We start from the raw sequence: 18,361 nt of genomic DNA on the forward strand, positions 1-18,361 counted from the left end.
TACAGCGCCAGCCACATGCCCCAAGACTGGCAGCTTCTAACCTGGACCAGGCCAACTAAACAACGACAACTATAACCAAAAAATAGCCAGACGTTGTGGCGGGCATGTGTAGTCCCAGCTACCTGGGAGGCTGAGACAAGAGAATCGCTTAAGCCCAAGAGTTTGAGGGTGCTGTGAGCTGTGACAACATGGCACTTTATCGAGGGTGACATTGTAAGACTCTGTCTCAAAGAAAAAGAAAAAGAAAAAATAGATAATAAAGGCTGGGCAGGGTGGCTCATGCTGGTAATTCTAGTATTCTGGAAGGTCGAGGCAGGTGGATTGCTTGAGCTCAGGAGTTTGAGACCAGCCTGAGCAAGAGTGAGACCCTTATTTCTACTAAAAATAGAAAAAAATAAGCTGGGCATTGTGGCAGGCACCTGTAGTCCCAGCTACTAGGGAGGCTGAGGCAAGAAGATCAAGGATCACTTGAATCCAGGATTTGAGGTTACTGTGAGTTGAGCTGATGCCATGGCACTGTAGCCTGGGCAATAGAGTGAGACTCTATCTCAAATAAATAAATAGCTCATAATACAAAATTCAAGACATAAAAATGTGTACAGCAAAAAGTAAATCTTGGGTAGCGCCCGTGGCTCAAAGGAGTAGGGTGCTAGCCCCATATGCCAGAGGTGGCGGGTTCAAACCCAGCCCCGGCCAAGAAAAAAAAAAAAACCCAGTAAATCTCCCTCTCACCCTTAGTTTCCAGCCTATTCCCCAGAGGCATCCAACACTACTGATTTCTTGTCTATCCTTTCAGAAATACTTATGCAAATATATGTAATCTTTAAATTATTTTTATAAAAACAGGTAGCATATTATGTGCACTGTTCTGTTCCCTTCTGTTTTACTTTAATATTAATTCAAGGCCTGGCACAGTGGCTCATAACTAATCCTAGCACTCTGGGAGACCGAGAAGGGTGGATTGCTTGATTTCAGAAGTTTGAGACCAGCCTGAGCAAGAGTGAGACCTGTCTCTAAAAATAGCTGGGCATTGTGGTAAGCAAGGTTGCTGTGAGCTATAATGCCACGGCACTCAACCCCAGGGTGACTGAGTGAGACTCTGCTCCCCTGAAAATATATGTATTTCGAATTGTTTCATATTAGTACATATAGAACTGTTTCACTCTTTTTTTTTTTTGATTTTTGGCCGGGGCTGGGTTTGAACCCGCCACCTCCGGCATATGGGACCGGCACCCTACCCCTTGAGCCACAGGCGCCGCCCTGTTTCACTCTTTTTAACGTTTTTTTTTTTTTTTTTTGGCCAGGGCTGGGTTTGAACCCGCCACCTCTGGCATATGGGATTGGCGCCCTACTCCTTGAGCCACAGGTGCCGCCCTGTTTCACTCTTTTTAAAGGCTGCATAGTACCGGGCGGTGCCTGTGGCTCAAGGGGTAGGGCGCCGGTCCCATATGCCAGCGGTGGTGGGTTCAAACCCAGCCCCAGCCAAAAACCAAAAAAAAAAAAAGGCTGCATAGTACTATTGTCTAGATAAATCTTTTTTTTTTTTGAGACAGAGTCTCACTATGTCACCCTTGGTAAAGTGCCATGGTGTCACAGCTCACAGCAACCTCCAACTCCTAGGCTTAAGTGATTCTCTTGCCCCAGCCTCCCAAGTAGTCAGGAGTACAGGTGCCCGCCACAACACCCAGCTATTTTTTGTTGTAGCTGTCATTGTTGTCTAGCTGGCCCAGGGCTGGGTTCCATCCCATCACCCTCGGTGTATGTGGCTGATGCTATAAACACTCTGCTATGGGCACCAAGCCTAGAAAAATCTTCTTAAAACTTTTTCTATTGGGCAGTGCCTGTGGCTCAGCGGGTAGGGTGCCGGTCCCATATGCCGGAGGTGGCGGGTTCAAACCCAGCCCCGGCCAAATTAAAAAAAAAAAAAAAACTTTTTCTATTAGCGCGGTGCCTGTGGATCAAAGGAGTAGGGTGCCAGCCCCATATGCCAGAGGTGGTGGGTTCAAACCCAGCCCCGGCCAAAAACTGCAAAATAAAAAAAAAAATTTTTTTTCTATTAATTTTTCAACAGCTTTATTGAAATCAATTTATACACCATAAAATTCACCTGTGGGTTGGGCGGCGCCTGTGGTTCAGTGAGTAGGGCGCTGGCCCCATATGCCGAGGGTGGCGGGTTCAGACCCAGCCCCAGCCAAACTGCAACCAAAGAATAGCTGGGCGTTGTGGCGGGCGCCTGTAGTCCCAGCTGCTCGGGAGGCTGAGGCAGGAGAATCGCCTAAGCCCAGGAGTTGGAGGTTGCTGTGAGCTGTGTGACGCCACAGCACTCTACCGAGGGCAATAAAGTGAAAACTCTGTCTCTACAAAAAAAAAAAAAAAAAAAATTCACCTGTGGGGTGGGGCACACTGACTTACTTCAGTGTTAGAGAAAACACTATCCTGGGCAAGTCACAGCTGGCTCATTTATTCCACAAGTGGAGAAGCAAATGTGACTGGATTGCTCTCTGAACCTCCATAGCTCCTCCTGCTGGTGGCTGACCCCAGGTCCCACCATTGTGCTTTTCATTCATTATTAATCAGTGCCTTTATTTTTGGTTCTTAAATACCCACAAGTTCTACCCAGTAGTGAAGCCCACCTTTGCAGAAAAAAAGTGGTCTATTTTTCTGTCACTCCTGTTTTTCTGGTTAAAAGGACATGAAGTGGTTGGGCATGGTGACTCATGCCTGTAATTCTACACTCTGGGAGGCTGATGCAGGAGAATTGCTTGAGGCCAAGAGTTCAAGACCAGCCTGAACAAGAGTGACCCTGACATCTCTATAAAAAGTATCAAAAGGTCAGGCTTGGTGGCTCAAACCTTTAATTCTATCTCTCTGGAAGGCCGAGGCAGCAGGATCCTTTGAACTGAGGAGTTCCAGACCAGCCTGAGCAAGAGCAAGACCCCATCTCTACTAAAAATAGACAAATTAGCCAGATGTTGTGGTAAGCACCTATAGTCCCAGCTACTTGGGAGGCTGAGGCAGGAGGATCTTTTGAGCCCAGGAGTTTGAGATTTCAGTGAGCTTTGTTGAGGCCACGGCACTCTAGTGCAGAACTCTTTCTCAAAACAAACAAAGAAAAAGGACATGAAGCAATTACAGGGTTTTAGAAAAGCCTAAGGCAGTAGTGGGAAAACCTGCCTAACCAGTTTTATCTGAGTAAAATACCTGGTGAATGTAGGACCTGCTCCCAAATGGCACCTCCTGCTGTTCCCGGACCCTCAACAGCACAAAAGCCATGTCTCTGGCTTGGAGTAAAGGTTTCCTATCTATCTAAAAAGATAAGCCAACCCCTCCAGGGCAGCAGGGATTATACTTCTTTGCTTTTCCCTTAGATATTGCAGTATTTGTTTGGAAAGTATAGGGCCTGGGTCTGCAACCTAGATTAGAGCTGTTCTGCACATCTCTTTCTTAGGCTGGGCGGCTTTGGGGAAGATTAGTGAAGGTGCTTAGGCTTGTGAAGAGTCTGGGAACTCTGTGTCCTAAGCATCCCAGGGAAGCCCTATGGAGGTGAGGCAAATTAGGAAGAAACTTGGGACTGACATCAGAGCTGGAATCTTAGTTTCCTTCATCTAAATACAGAAAAATGAGCAGAAAAAGCTTTTGCCAGACGATTTGCATTTTAAGTATTCACACAATTGTCCTGAATTTTGAGCATTCTTCACTCTCAGCATGACTTTCTGTCCTTGCTCTGGAAGCAAAATGAAACTCTGGCATGGAGAATTGAGGAGTCTCTCTGTACATCTCAAGCTGGCTGAGTTTAGAGCTGGAGGGAACAGCCAGGGGAGCCTGCTACTCTGTGAGGCCTCCAGGAGTTATAGGGAAGTTTAAATTCTGGTTGTCCAGAGGGAGGCCACAATCTAACAGGAGAAACAGACAATGTATTCCCAAAACACAAGTCACACACCTGCAGCAAAAAGGGAAATGCTAATAGAAGCACATTGCTCAGCAGGACAGGTACATAATCCGTGGGCCTCAGTGCAAAATGAAAATGCGGGGCCTGCTGGTCAAGCAGCAGGAGGTCAGACACAAAAAGACAAATATAGAGGGTGCCAAAAACTGTAAAACATTTTAAGAAAGGAAAAAACTGCATTAAATCACAAATACTCAAGTCCATTTGACTTCTGCAGTTATAAAAGGTGCTCAACATGACTTGTTCCTCTTTTTGGTATCAGTATATATTATTACAATTTTAATATATCATGTAATATGAGGTACCTAAAACAGTCAAATTCATAGAGAAGGATGGTTGCTAGGGATTAGTCAGGTAGGGAAAATGCAGAATTATTGTTGTTTGTTTGTTTTTTGGAGACAGAATCTCATTCTGTTGCTAGAGTGCCATGGTGTCAGCCTAGCTCACAGAAACCTCAGACTCGGGCGGCGCCTGTGGCTCAGTGAGTAGGGCGCCGGCCCCATATGCCGAGGGTGGCGGGTTCAAACCCAGCCCCGGCCAAACTGCAACAAAAATAGCTGGGCGTTGTGGCGGGCGCCTGTAGTCCCAGCTGCTTGGGAGGCTGAGGCAAGAGAATCGCGTAAGCCCAAGAGTTAGAGGTTGCTGTGAGCCGTGTGACGCCACGGCACTCTACCCGAGGGCGGTACAGTGAGACTCTGTCTCTACAAAAAAACAAACAAACAAAAAAAAAAAAGAAACCTCAGACTCCTGGGCTCAAGTGACGCCTCTGCCTCAGCCTCCCCAGTAGCTGTGACTATAGGTGCCCATCACAATGCCCTGCTACTTTTTCTATTTTTAGTAGAGACTTGGTCTCACTCTTTTTTTTTTATTTTGGCCAGGGCTAGGTTTGAACCTGCCACCTCTGGCATATGGGACCGGCGCCCTACTCCTTGAGCCACAGGCGCCGCACTTGGTCTCACTCTTGCTCAGGCTGGTCTGGAACTCCTGAGCTCAAGAGATCTTCCCACCTTACCTCCCGGAGTGCTGGGATTACAGGCATGAGCCACCCTGTTCAGCCCAGAGTTATTGTTCAGTGCACACAGAGCTTCAGTTTGGGATGATGAAAATGTTCTGGAGATGGTGGTGGTGATGGTGGCACGACAAGGTGAATATATAGTCATCCCTTAACATCTGTGGGGATTGGGTCCAGGACTCCCCACGGATACCCAAATCCACGATGCTCAAGTCCCTGATATAAAATGGTATAGTAGGCCAGGAACAGTGGCTCAGGAGTTTGGGGTTGCTGTGAGCTATGCTAACGCCACAGCACTCTACCCAGGGTGACAGAGACTCAGTTTAAACAAAACAAACAAAAAAAAAAACTTAGCTGAATGTGGAGTCTCCTCCCTTAGTCCCAGGTACTCAGGAAGCTGAGGCAAGAGGATCTCTTGAGCTTAGGAGTTTGAAGTTCTTGGGTATTATGAACCTAGGGCACTCTAGCCTGGGGCAACAGAATGAGACTCTGTCTCAAAAATAAATAATAACCTATGCATAACCTCCTACCCTTCTGTATGTGTATAATACCCAGTACGATGCCTACAGATCACTTCATTCTCATGGAGTCAATGCAGTACTCGGTGCACAAAAAATTCAAGTTTTTCTCTTTAGAACTCTGTAGAATTTTTTTTCCTGAATATTTTCCATTTGTGTTTGGTTGAATCCCCGGATGTGGAGTTCATGGATACAGAGGGCAGGAACTCGAAAATGCACACTCAAAAATGATTAAACTGGTAAATTTTGGCTCATACCTGTAATCTCAGCACTTTGGAAGGCCGAGGTGGGTGGAGCTCCTGAGCTCATGAGTTTGAGACCAGCCTGAGTTAGACTGAAACCTCCTCTTTAAAAATAGCCAGGTGTGGGGCAGCGCCTGTGGCTCAGTGAGTAGGGCGCCGGCCCCATATGCCGAGGGTGGCGGGTTCAAACCCAGCCCCGGCCAAACTGCAACCAAAAAATAGCCGGGCGTTGTGGTGGGCGCCTGTAGTCCCAGCTGCTCAGGAGGCTGAGGCAGGAGAATCATGTAAGCCCAAGAGTTGGAGGTTGCTGTGAGCCGTGTGACGCCACGGCACTCTACCTGAGGGCGGTATAGTGAGACTCTGTCTCTACAAAAAAAAAAAAAAAAAATAGCCAGGTGTTGTGGTGGGTGCCTGTAGTCTCAGCTACTTGGGAGGCTGAGGCCAGGGAATTGCTTGAGCCCAAGAGTCTGAGGTTGCTGTAAGCTATGATGTCATAGCACTCTACTGAGGGAAACAAAGCGAGACTGTCTCAAACAAAAAAAAAAGGGTGGCACCTGTGGCCCCATATACCAAGGTGGTGGTTTCAAACCTGGCCCCGACCAAAAACTGCAAAAAAAAAAGGTAAAAAGGTTAAACTGGTAAATTTTATGGTATATATATATATATATATTTTTTTTTTTTTTTTTTGTGGAGACAGAGTCTCACTTTATGGCCCTCAGTAGAGTGCCATGGCATCACACAGCTCACAGCAACCTCCAACTCCTGGGCTTAAGCGATTCTCTTGCCTCAGCCTCCCGAGTAGCTGGGACTACAGGCACCCGCCACAACGCCTGGCTATTTTTTGGTTGCAGTTTGGCCGGGGCCGGGTTTGAACCTGCCACCCTCGGTATATGGGGCCGGCGCCCTACCGACTGAGCCACAGGCGCCGCCCATCTTTCTTTCTTATTTCAAATTAATATGATGGTACAAATTTTTTAATCATATTATTCTCCAGGGTAATACTTCCAGGGTAAAGTTCCAGTTGTAAAAGAGCCCCTCACCCAGGGCGTGTGTTATATACCCTCAGCATGTGCACATTTGTTAAGCTCCCACCACACGTCCTCCTTTCTTCTGCCAATCATCCTCCCTCTCCCTCCTCTCCTTCCTCCTCCCCATTTCCCTATACTAGACTGGTATTTGTGTTTTATTGTTCATATGAGCATGTAATTGTTTACATATTGATTTCATATTAGTATTGAGTACATTGGATATTTATTTTTCCATTCTTGCCATACTAAGAAGAATGTGTTTCAACTCCATCCCGGTAAATGTAAAAGATGTAAATTCTGGCGGGCGCCTGTAGTCCCAGCTGCTTGGGAGGCTGAGGCAAGAGACTCGCTTAAGCCCAGGAGTTGGAGGTTGCTGTGAGCTGTGTGATGCCACGGCACTCTACCAAGGGCCATAAAGTGAGACTCTGTCTCTACAAAAAAAAAAAAAAAAAAGATGTAAATTCTCCATCTTTTTAATGGCTGAATAGTATTCTGTGGTGTACATATGCCACAGCTTGTGGATCCATTCATAGGTTGATGGATATTTGGGTTGCTTTCACAGCTTGCCAATTATGAATTGAGCTGCAATAAACATTCTGGTGCAATTGTCTTTGTGGTAAAATGATTTTTTATTCTTCTTGGTAGATACCTAGTAATGGGATTGCAGGATCAAATGGAAGGTCTACTTTTAGTTCTTTGAGAATTCTCCATACTTTTTTCCAAAAAGGCTATATTAGTTTGCTATTCCACTAGCAATGAAGAAGTGTTCCCTTCTCTCCACATCCACACCAGCATCTGCACTTTTGGGACTTTGTGATGTGGGCTAATCTTACCAGGGTTAGATGATGTCTCAGACTTGGCTAATTTTTTTTTTTTTTTTTATAGAAATAGAGTCTCACGGGCGGCACCTGTGGCTCAGTCGGTAAGGCGCCGGCCCCATATACCGAGGGTGACGGGTTCAAACCCAGCCCCGGCCAAACTGCAACAAAAAAATAGCCGGGCGTTGTGGCGGGCGCCTGTAGTCCCAGCTACTCGGGAGGCTGAGGCAAGAGAATTGCTTAAGCCCAGGAGTTGGAGGTTGCTGTGAGCTGTGTGAGGCCACGGCACTCTACTGAGGGCCATAAAGTGAGACTCTGTCTCTACAAAAAAAAAAAAAAAAAAAGAAATAGAGTCTCACTTTATTGCCCTCAGAAGAGTGCCAGGGTGTCATACAGCTCACAGCAACCTCCAACTCCTGGGCTTACACGATTCTCTCGCCTCAGCCTCCTGAGTAGCTGGGACTACAGGTGCCCGCCACAACGCCCAGCTATATTTTTGTTGCAGTTTGGCCGGGGCCGTGTTTGAATCTGACATCGTCGGTATACGGGGCCGGCACCCTACCCACTGAGCCACAGGCGTGGCCCTTGGCTAATTTTTTTTTTTTTTTTTGGTAGAGACAGTCTCACTTTATGGCCCTCGGTAGAGTGCCGTGGCATCACACAGCTCACAGCAACCTCCAACTCCTGGGCTTAAGCGATTCTCTTGCCTCAGCCTCCCGAGTAGCTGGGACTACAGGCGCCCGCCACAACGCCCAGCTATTTTTTTGGTTGCAGTTTGGCCGGGGCCGGGTTTGAACCCTCCACCCTCAGTATATGGGGCCGGCGCCTTACTGACTGAGCTACAGGCGCCACCCGACTAATTTTTTTTTAAAGATTTTTTTAGAAAGACAAGGTCTCGCTCTGTTGCCCAAGCTGGTTTTGAACGCCTAGCCTGAAGCAATCCTCTTGCCTGGGTCTCCCAAAGTGCTGGGATTACAAGTGTGAGCCATCATTTCTGGCTGTAATCACAAATTAAATGCAAATATTAGAATATTTAACTCATATTTGGAATCACTGAAGTTACACATTTTGTTATTTGTGGTTTATCCCAGGAGGGTATCCTGAGCTGCTGGCAGAGATAAATATAAGCCAGACTCTGTTGGAAGGAAGAAGAAAGAATTCCCCCAGGTGCAGAGCCTACTGAGAGGGTTCTCCAGAGCAGATAGTACCTTACCACTGCCAGGGGTCCCTTTCCTATTACGTGTCTCCCTTCTCCACAGGCCAGTTACTCCAGCCCAGAGTGAATGTATTTTTTTCTTTTTTAGACAGAGACTCAAGCTGTCGCCCTGGGTAGAGTGCAATGGCATCACAGCTCACAGCAACCTCCAACTCCTGGGCTCAAGTGATTCTCCTGCCTCCTCCTCCCAACTAGCTGGGACTACAGGCACTCACCACAACACCCGGCTATTTTTTGGCTTTGCGGCTGTCGTTGTTTGGCGGGCCCAGGCTGGATTTGAACCTGCCAGTTCAGGTGTATGTGGCTGGCGCCGTAGCCACTTGAGCCACAGGTGCCGAGCCTACTCCAAGTATTTTTCTTTTTTTTTTTTTGGAGAGACAGAGTCTCACTTTACGGCCCTCAGTAGAGTGCCGTGGCCTCACACAGCTCACAGCAACCTCCAACTCCTGGGCTTAAGCAATTCTCTTGCCTCAGCCTCCTGAGTAGCTGGGACTACAGGCGCCCGCCACAACGCCCAGCTATTTTTTGGTTGCAGTTCAGCCGGGGCCGGGTTTGAACCCCCGCCACCCTTGGCATATGGGGCCGGCGCCCTACGGACTGAGCCACAGGCACCGCCCTTTTTTCTTTTTTTTTTTTCTGCAGTTTTTGGCTGGGGCTGGGTCTGAACCCACCATCTCTGGCACTTGAGGCCGGCGCCATACCCCTTTGAGCCACAGGCGCCACCCCTACTCCAAGTATTTTAAGACTCAGAACTGCAACACTCTTGGTAAAGGGATGGGCAAGAGGCTCAACCCAGTCAAGCTTAAGCTAAGGCTGGCCATCCACCAGGGGCACTGTGGTGCTGGCAGCCAAGGGTGGGGATGGCCATCACTAGGCCCTACTCCACAGGGTGCATGTACTGGACATTGACCTGCTCTGTATTGGCACCAAACTCCCGCCATGGGAAGAGGGTGGCATCAGTTGCAGGGTGAAGGCAAAAAGGGGGAAGCCAGGTGGAAGATTGGGGGTGAGAGTACCCTTTCAGGGAGGCAGCCAAGAGTGCGACTTTCTTTTTTCTTTTTTTTGTACAGACAGAGTCTCACTCTACTGCCCTCGGGTAGAGTGCTGTGGCGTCACACGGCTCACAGTAAGCTCTAACTCTTGGGTTAACGTGATTCTCTTCCCTCAGCCTCCTGAGCAGCTGGGACTACAGGCGCCCACCACAACACCTGGCTATTTTTTTTTTGTTGTTGCAGTTTGGGAGGGGCTGGGTTTGAACCCGTCACCTCGGCATATGGGGCCGGCACCCTACTCACTGAGCCACAGGCTCTGCCCATGGAGTGCGACTTTCTGAAAGCCCAGGCTCCCCCCTCCCAGCACATGCTCCATTGTTGCATGGGCCTTCACAAAACACACTTTTTCTTTTTCTTTTTTTGAGACAGAGCCTCAAGCTAGCTGTTGCCCTGGGTAGAGTGCCATGGCATCACAGCTCACAGCAACTTCCAACTCCTGGGCTCAAGTGATTCTACTGCCTCTGCTACCACAACGCCCGGCTATTTTTTGGTTTTAGCCCTCATTGTTGTTTGGCAGGCCCAGACTGGATTCCAACCCACCAGCTCAGGTGTATGTGGCTGGTACCTTAGCCACTCGAGCCACAGGTGCCGAGCCAAAACACACATTTGAAGACAAACTTACTAAGAATTTCAAGACTATAACCCCGGAGCATTAAACCTCAAGTGCAGGGCCCTTCTGAGTGCAGGGTCTTTGGTTACACACCCATGAAGCCAACCCTGTTCCTCAGGCATAGAGGGCATTGATTGGAGTATTCCTCGAAGGATCCCCCTTCCCCAAAGGAAACCTAAGTATAGAGAGTGCTTACTGTGGAGGGGGCTGAGGCAGCCTTTTTCTACTCCCCACATGTTCTCTTTCCCTCTTTGGTAGCAGACTTCCAGCTCTGCCCCTTTCTTTTTCACTTCCCACTGCCTGGGGTCTGCTCACTGTTGGGGGACTGGTCTGCATTCTTATCTAAGCCAGGAGATGTTGGACCATAAATTCCTTGGGTTGATAAACAGAATTCAGTGGACTGTCAGCTTAGTTTCCCAAGTTGCTTACCTAGCCCCAGGGCTGTCAGGAAGGCAGACAGCAAGGAGACTGCCCAAAGTTAGTTTGGCCCTGAAGGCCTGGGGGTGGATATGGGGGAAAGGAGAGACCTGGCCCACAGCAACCTCGGGGAGTTACTTATTGTAGCCTAGTTCTAAGTTCTTACAAAAAGTGCAGACTGCAGGCAATGTACTTCTTTGTAGTGGCCTCAAGTTGTGTCTGGGGTAGAGCAGAGTGTTTTTCTTGGACTGAAAGGTTTGCCTTGAGCACTGTCTGGATCATATTGCAGAGGGTTATATTCCAACTGCTTCCATTTGTTAGACTGTACTCTGGATTCATCAAGTGCCTTTTGATGATTTCTGTTTTATTTTTTTTTTTTGTAGAGACAGAGTCTCACTGTACCGCCCTCGGGTAGAGTGCCGTGGCGTCACACGGCTCACAGCAACCCCCAACTCTTGGGCTTACAGCAACCCCCAAATCTTGGGCTCACAGCAACCCCCAACTCTTGGGCTTACGCAATTCTCTTGCCTCAGCCTCCAGAGCAGCTGGGACTACAGGCACCTGCCACAACGCCCAGCTATTTTTTTTGTTGCAGTTTGGCCGGGGCTGGGTTTGAATCCGTCACCCTTGGCATATGGGGCCGGCGCCCTACTCATTGAGCCACAGGCGCCGCCCGATTTCTGTTTTTTTTTTCGAGACTGAGTCTCACTCTTTCTTGCTGGGGTTGAATGCCATGGAGTCATCACAGCTCACAGCAACCTCAAACTCTTGGGCTCAAGTGATCCTCCTGCCTCAGCCTCCCAAGTAGCTGGGGCACCCACTACGACACCTGCTAATCTTTCTCTTTTTAGTAGAGAGGGTCTCTCTCTTGCTCAGGCTGGCCTTTCTGGGATTTTTCAACTTTGAAGGACTCCTTTCTGCATCCTGCACTGTGATGAGACACCCCAGCAGCTTTACAAGCCACTGTCAGCACCTCAGCTAGAGTCTTCCCTTGGGGGAAATACAGCACCTTGCTAGGCTCCTGAGATCCCATTCCCAGGAAGGCAGGACAGGGACAATCAGCAGTGCCCCTGTGCCCTTTTCTCTGGGTGCCAGCAGGAAAGCATTTTCAGGTTCACCAGAACGGTCTAGCTAAGCATTGCCCAATCCAACTGGCAGAAGGCCTGGGAGTAGGGAGAAATGGCCTGGAACCTGAGCAAAGTCAGATGTTGGGGGCCAAAGGAGGCTGGCAGCTTAGATTTTGGTCCTGGGAAGCACAGAAGCCTGGTTGGGCCCTGTGGGGAAAAGCTTCCCATCAGGGTGGCGCCTGTACTCAGTGAGTAGGGTGCTGGCCCCATATACCAAGGGTGGCAGCTTCAAACCTCCGGGCGAACTGCAACAAAAAAATAGCTGGGCATTGTGGCGGGCGCCTGTAGTCCCAGCTACTCGGGAGGCTGAGGCAAGAGAATAGCCTAAGTCCAGGAGTTGGAGGTTGCTGTGAGCTGTGATGCCACAGTACTCTACCGAGGGCCATAAAGTGAGACTTTGTCTCTCAAAAAAAAAAAAAAAAAAAAATTAAGAAAAGCTAGCCGGGCATTGTGGCGGGTGCCTGTAGTCCCAGCTGCTCAGGAGGCTGAGGCAAGAGAATCGCGTAAGCCCAAGAGTTAGAGGTTGCTGTGAGCCGTGTGACACCACGGCACTCTACCCGAGGGCGGTACAGTGAGACTCTGTCTCTAAAAAAAAAAAAAAAAGCCACCTGTAGTCCCAGCTACTTGGGAGGCTGAGGCAAGAGAATGGCTTAAGCCCAGGAGTTGGAGGTTGCTGTGAGCTGTGTGAGGCCAGGGCCCTCTACCGAGGGCCATAAAGTGAGACTCTGTCTCTACAAAAAAAAAAAAAGCTTCCCATCAGGAGCCAGGACTGGGAGGCTGGACACCACCCTGCAATTCCAAGATTCTGGTCTTCCCTCCCACCATGCCTACCCTTCTGAACCTCAACAGGTCTCAGGTGGGAGCTCTGTGTCTAAATTTCTCTACCAAAAACAAAGACTGGATCTGTAGGTGACTAGGGCTTTTTCTAATGTTTATATATATACCTCCCTCCACTGACCACCTCGAGTTGACTTAATTTTCATAGACAGGACATGCACCACATGTACTCAATGGATGTTCCATATGTTGACGAGTTTGTTACAGTCCCTTGGGTGGTCAACTTACAGAGGTTCTACTGTATATACTAACAGTTTTGAAGGAAAGACAACCAATCCCCTGCCCAACTCTGAAGGGTTTCCTGTTTCTTTTATTTTTTTTTTTGTAGAGACAGAGTCTCACTTTATGGCCCTCGGTAGAGTGCCGTGGCGTCACACAGCTCACAGCAACCTCCAACTCCTGGGCTTAAGCGATTCTCTTGCCTCAGCCTCCCGAGTAGCTGGGACTACAGGTGCCCGCCACAACGCCCGGCTAGGGTTTCCTGTTTCAAATGATTAAATCATAACCCTTTTTTTTTTTTTTTTGAGACAGAGCCTCAAGCTGTTGCCCTGGATAGAGTACTGGTGGCATCACAGCTCACAGCAACCTCCAACTCCTGGATTTAAGTGATTCTCCTGCCTCCTCCTCCCAAGTAGCTGGAACTATAGGTGCCCACCACAATGTCTGGCTATTTTTTTTTTTTTTTTTTTTGTGCTTTTTGGCCAGGGCTAAGTTTGAACCTGCCACCTCCGGCATATGGGACCGACCGGCGCCCTACTCCTTGAGCCACAGGCGCTGCCAATGCCTGGCTATTTTTTGGTTGCAGCCGTCATTGTTTGGCGGGCCTGGGCTGGATTTGAACCCACCAGCCCAGGTGTATGTGGCTGGCACCTTAGCCGCTTAAGCCACAGGCACCGAGCCTAAATCATAGGCTTTTAAGAAAGATTTTTAGCAAGAGTTCAAAGAACCTGACCAAAGATACATTGAATAAAACAGCACAATGTTTTCCTCTTTCTACTGTAAAATTTGAAATGAAAACAGCCACTTTTCAGCTCTCTGGCAAAACAATGCTCGGTGATCAACAGTATAGGACAGGTTGCTGCAGAACTGCCCTTCATTTGTTTTTTTCTTTTTCATCTTAGTGGACTGTATGTTGCATTGGAATTTTCAACATTAGAAAATGGTTTTTCTTTTTTTTTGTAGAGAGAGTCTCACTTTATGGCCCTTGGTAGAGTGCCATGGCATCACACAGCTCACAGCAACCTCCAGCTCCTGGGCTTAAGCGATTCTCCCCAGCCTCCCGAGTAGCTGGGACTACAGGCGCCCGCCACAGCACCCAGCTATTTGGCCGGGACTGGGTTTGAACCTGCCACCCTCGGCATATGGGGCCGGCGCCCTACTCACTGAGCCACAGGCGCCACCAGAAAATGGTTTTTCAATTGCTCAGGTCATTAGGCAATCAGAAATCACCAAGGTTCATCTTGATAATATTTCTGCCACAGATTATCATTTGAGGAGGTAACAGTGGCATGGTGAAAAGACATACTGGATTTGGAGTCAGAAAGTCTGGGTTGTCAAAGTCTTGGTCCTGCCTTTCCCTAGCTGCAAAGCCTGGGTAAGATAGTTGACTTCTTTGGACCTTCAGTTTCTAATGCACAAAATAGGGGCAGTAAATTGCATATATCTTACAAAATTGTCATGAATCCAACACATTATATGAAAACAAATAAGAAACGGGGGAAAAAAATATGCATGGCTGGATACTTTCTGGACAGCCTGTGTATATAAAAATGTATGGAAAAAAACTTATTTTGTATTTGATATACAGCATACTCTCAGGCAGGACATGGTGGCTCATGCTGGTAAACCTAGCATGCTGGGAAGCTGAGGTGGAAGGATCACTTGAGACCAAGAGTTTGAGACCAGTCTGAGTAAGAGTGAGATACCATCTCTAGAAAAAAATGGAAAAAAAGCCAGCTGGGCATTGTGGCCAGCACCTGTAGTTCTAACTACTCAGGAGGGGGGGTAGGAGGATCACTTGAGTGTAGAGCTGGAAGTTGTAGTGAGCTATGATGACTCCACTGCACTCTAGCCAGGGTGACAGAAAAAGACTGTCTCAAAAAAAGAAAAACTCCCACCCCCAACACACTCTCAATGCATGTGGTATTTTCTGCAACATTTCCCCCTCCACCACCAATTTAATAAAACAAATATAAAGGTAACATTTTGAAAATTGCTGTATTCAAAATTAATAATAAAATTTAGGGTAAATAAGCTTTAAAACAAAAGTACATAAGCAAAAATAAATAATTTACACCAACCCACTAACCTAATTTTCAGAGTAAAGCCATTTCCAATTATAGCACTGTCATCCCGGGCAGCAGCCTGTGGTTAAACTTTGATAATTCATTATTTAAAAAAAAAAAAAAGTAACAAAAACTGAACACTAAGTGAAATCTTCAACAAAACCAAAACACTGGATTTAACTTTTTAATTTTAAGTAACTTTGTAATTTTATACATAATCCGATGTAATGCTAATGTAATTAGCATTTCAGCTCTGAAGAATTGGTATTTAATGGGAATGGGAAACCATAAATGAATGGTCTTTAAACCATGAGATAAAAATGGACAAGTATGTGGAAGAACAAAAACTGCAGACACTCTGCTAACTGGGGGAAATATCTGAAGGCTTTACATCCTTTATTATCCATGATGGCTTTTGGAATTATGATTGTTTGACATATAGAACCTTTCACATTTCAGATACAGCCTTTATTTTTTTTTTTCACAGTAAGTTAAAAATCCATCATGAGACTCCTTAAGACGTCACTAGTCTTTCGTGTAGACTCTAGGAGTTTGCAATCTGATAATAACAACATGAAAATTTGTATTGCCCTAATTTCATACTTCCTTGTACACAATCGATCAGTTTGGAAATCTATTCCAAGACTTATATACACAAAAGTGTCAAGAATAAAATGTTCTCCACTCTTGCATAAAAATGTGTACAGTGTATCAGGAAAGGAACGCTTCTAATTTTCCTGGGCCCGGGCCTCATGGATTTCTGCTGCCAGAGACGAATGGCTCCTCCTGCTTTATTGCGCCACTGTTCCTGGATTAATCATCCAACCCTGGGGTTTCTCCTTGTTGGATCCTAGATGCTATTCTGATGGCTTCTTCCAGAGATGGCTGTTCTCCAAGCTGAAACAGGGACACATACATCAAACAATTCATCAAACGATCTTAACAATTCAAAAGCCACAGTCAAGATAATGCCAAAAAAAAGTTATATGCCAGAAGTAAAACTCTCTGTACTTCTGACACTAGGGCTTGTTAAGAAAGTACTGTTAACCCAATCATTAAGAACACAAAAACAAATTCTTGCAGGAGAGAATAATGCAGTTTCTTTCATAAACTCTTCCCACCTGTAGGGGACAAAAGATGTTCATCTTAGCCAATGGAGTAGAGAATTTCCTAAGCCTTTAGCTTTTATACCTATATAAAAAAAAAAAAAATATCTAAAGCTGACATTTTCCTGAATGTGTTCTAACTCTTTATCAAGTCAATACATGGAAAAAAAATGCTCTCTAAGGAGAGGTAATCTGTACCTAGCACTTAAGATTCTAGATTCTTTGCTTGAATCCAGTGGCTCTTCCCAGAGACTGACCTCTGACATTTACAACTTTTTTTTTTTTTCAGATAGCGTCTCACTATGTCACCCTCAGTAGCATAGCTCACAGCAACCTCCAACTCTTGGGCTCAAGCAATTCTCTTGCCTCAGCCTCCCAAGTAGCTGGGACTACAGGTGCCTGCCACAAAGTCCGGCTATTTTTTGTTGCAGCTGTCATTGTTTAATTGGCCTGGGCCAGGTTCGAACCCGCCACCATCGGGGTATGTGGCTGGTGCAGTAACCACTATGCTGTGGGCGCTGAGCCAAGACATTTTTGACTTCAAAATGGGACTGTACAGAGATTCTTAGGGAACCAGTGTAGAGTCTATGTTTCCACTATTTCTTTCCATGAAGTGCCTCTTAGGTGCTTTATAGAATCCTGCCTAATTAGACTTTTACTTTGAGAGTAAAGATGGCTGGTTGGGTATACAGAGAGAGATATATGTGAAGTTATTTTTCTTGCTATAAATTCCCTTAGAATATGCAAATATATTGGCGGCACCTGTAGCTCAGTGGGTAGGGCGCCGGTCACATACATGAAGGCTGGTGGGTTTGAACCTGGCCTGGGCCTGCTCAATAATGACAACAACAACAACAAAAAAATAGCTGGGTGTTTAAAAAAAAAAAAAAAATAGCCGGGCGTTGTGCAGGTGCCTGTAGTCCCTGCTGCTTAGGAGGCTGAGGCAAGAGAATCGCTTAAGCCCAAGAGTTTGAGGTTGCTTGAACTGAGATGCCATGGCACTCTCTCAGGGCAACATAGTGAGACTCTGTCTCAAAAAAAAAAAAAATGCAAATAGAGTAGAGAACAAAGTGTCGGTATCTTTGAGTTTAGAACAAAGTGTCAGTATCTTTGAGTTCACCTTCAATACAGCAATTTCCTTACAGTAGGTTAGACAACACAGATTGTTTTACATCCTGTCTCTTGTAAAGGTTACACACAGAGCACAGTGTACCAGGTGGAGAGCTATGAGTAGTGCTGCTGTCGGCCAGGGACAGCTTGTCCTTAACTCACCTGAACTGCAATCTGGGTGCCGTTGGATGTTGCCACTAAGGTCAGAGGTCTGGTTTCTGTGGTTACTAAGTGATGGCTATGCTGCTGGTGTCCCATTTCTGATGAGGCAGTATGGAACGCTGCCAAGTCTTGAGCCACAATTGCGACCTATGTAAAATAAAACAAAAAAGTCCACACACATGAATAATTACATCTATCACTGAAGTAGATTAAAATCCACCTAATGCAAAGGATTGTCTTCAAACAACTCCCATAGACTTATTGAAGCCTAACACTAAATACCTTATATATTGTCATTGTCTACATATTGTCTATTCTGAACTTTTTTTTTTTTTTTTTGACACAAAGTCTCATTCTGTTGCCTGGGCTAGAATGCTGTTGCATCACAACGGCCTCAAAGTCTTGGGTTCAGCAATCCTCTTTCATCAGCCTTTTGAGCAGCTGACATCCTGCTAATTTTTCTATTTTTATATATATATATATATATATATATTTTTTTTTTAGACAGAGTCTCACTGTGTCGCCCTTGGTAGAGTGCGGTGGCACCTCTCAGCTCGCAGTAACCTCCAACTCCTGGGCTTAAGCAATTCTCTTACCTCAGCCTACCAAGTAGCTGGGATTACAGGTGCCTGCCACAACACCCAGCCATTTTTTTGTTGCAGTTGTCATTGTTGTTTAGCTGGTCTGGGCTGGGTTAAAACCCGCCACCCTCAGCGCATATGGCTGGTGCTGTAACTACTGTGCTATGGGCGCCAAGCCTGTTTTCTATTTTTTTTTTTTTGTTTTTGTAGAGACAGAGTCTCACTTTATGGCCCTTGGTAGAGTGCCGTGGCCTCACACAGCTCACAGCAACCTCCAACTCCTGGGCTTAAGCG

General features: G+C 46.7%; 1 protein-coding gene across 1 annotated transcript in view; it reads right to left on the reverse strand.

The window, feature by feature from the left end:
* Positions 1-15,476: 15,476 nt before the first annotated feature.
* Positions 15,477-18,361, reverse strand: part of ZNF143 (zinc finger protein 143) — a 69,956-nt gene continuing 67,071 nt past the window's right edge. The window contains exons 15-16 of the mRNA XM_053561354.1: positions 17,487-17,633; positions 15,477-16,005 (exon numbers count right to left, since the gene is read on the reverse strand). Of these exons, the coding sequence (XP_053417329.1) occupies positions 15,922-16,005; positions 17,487-17,633 (231 nt within the window). The 3' untranslated portion in view covers positions 15,477-15,921. The remainder of the gene's footprint in view (positions 16,006-17,486; positions 17,634-18,361) is intronic.

Source organism: Nycticebus coucang, chromosome 14 (assembly GCF_027406575.1).
Source record: "Nycticebus coucang isolate mNycCou1 chromosome 14, mNycCou1.pri, whole genome shotgun sequence".
In the NCBI taxonomy this organism is placed as follows: domain Eukaryota; kingdom Metazoa; phylum Chordata; class Mammalia; order Primates; family Lorisidae; genus Nycticebus; species Nycticebus coucang.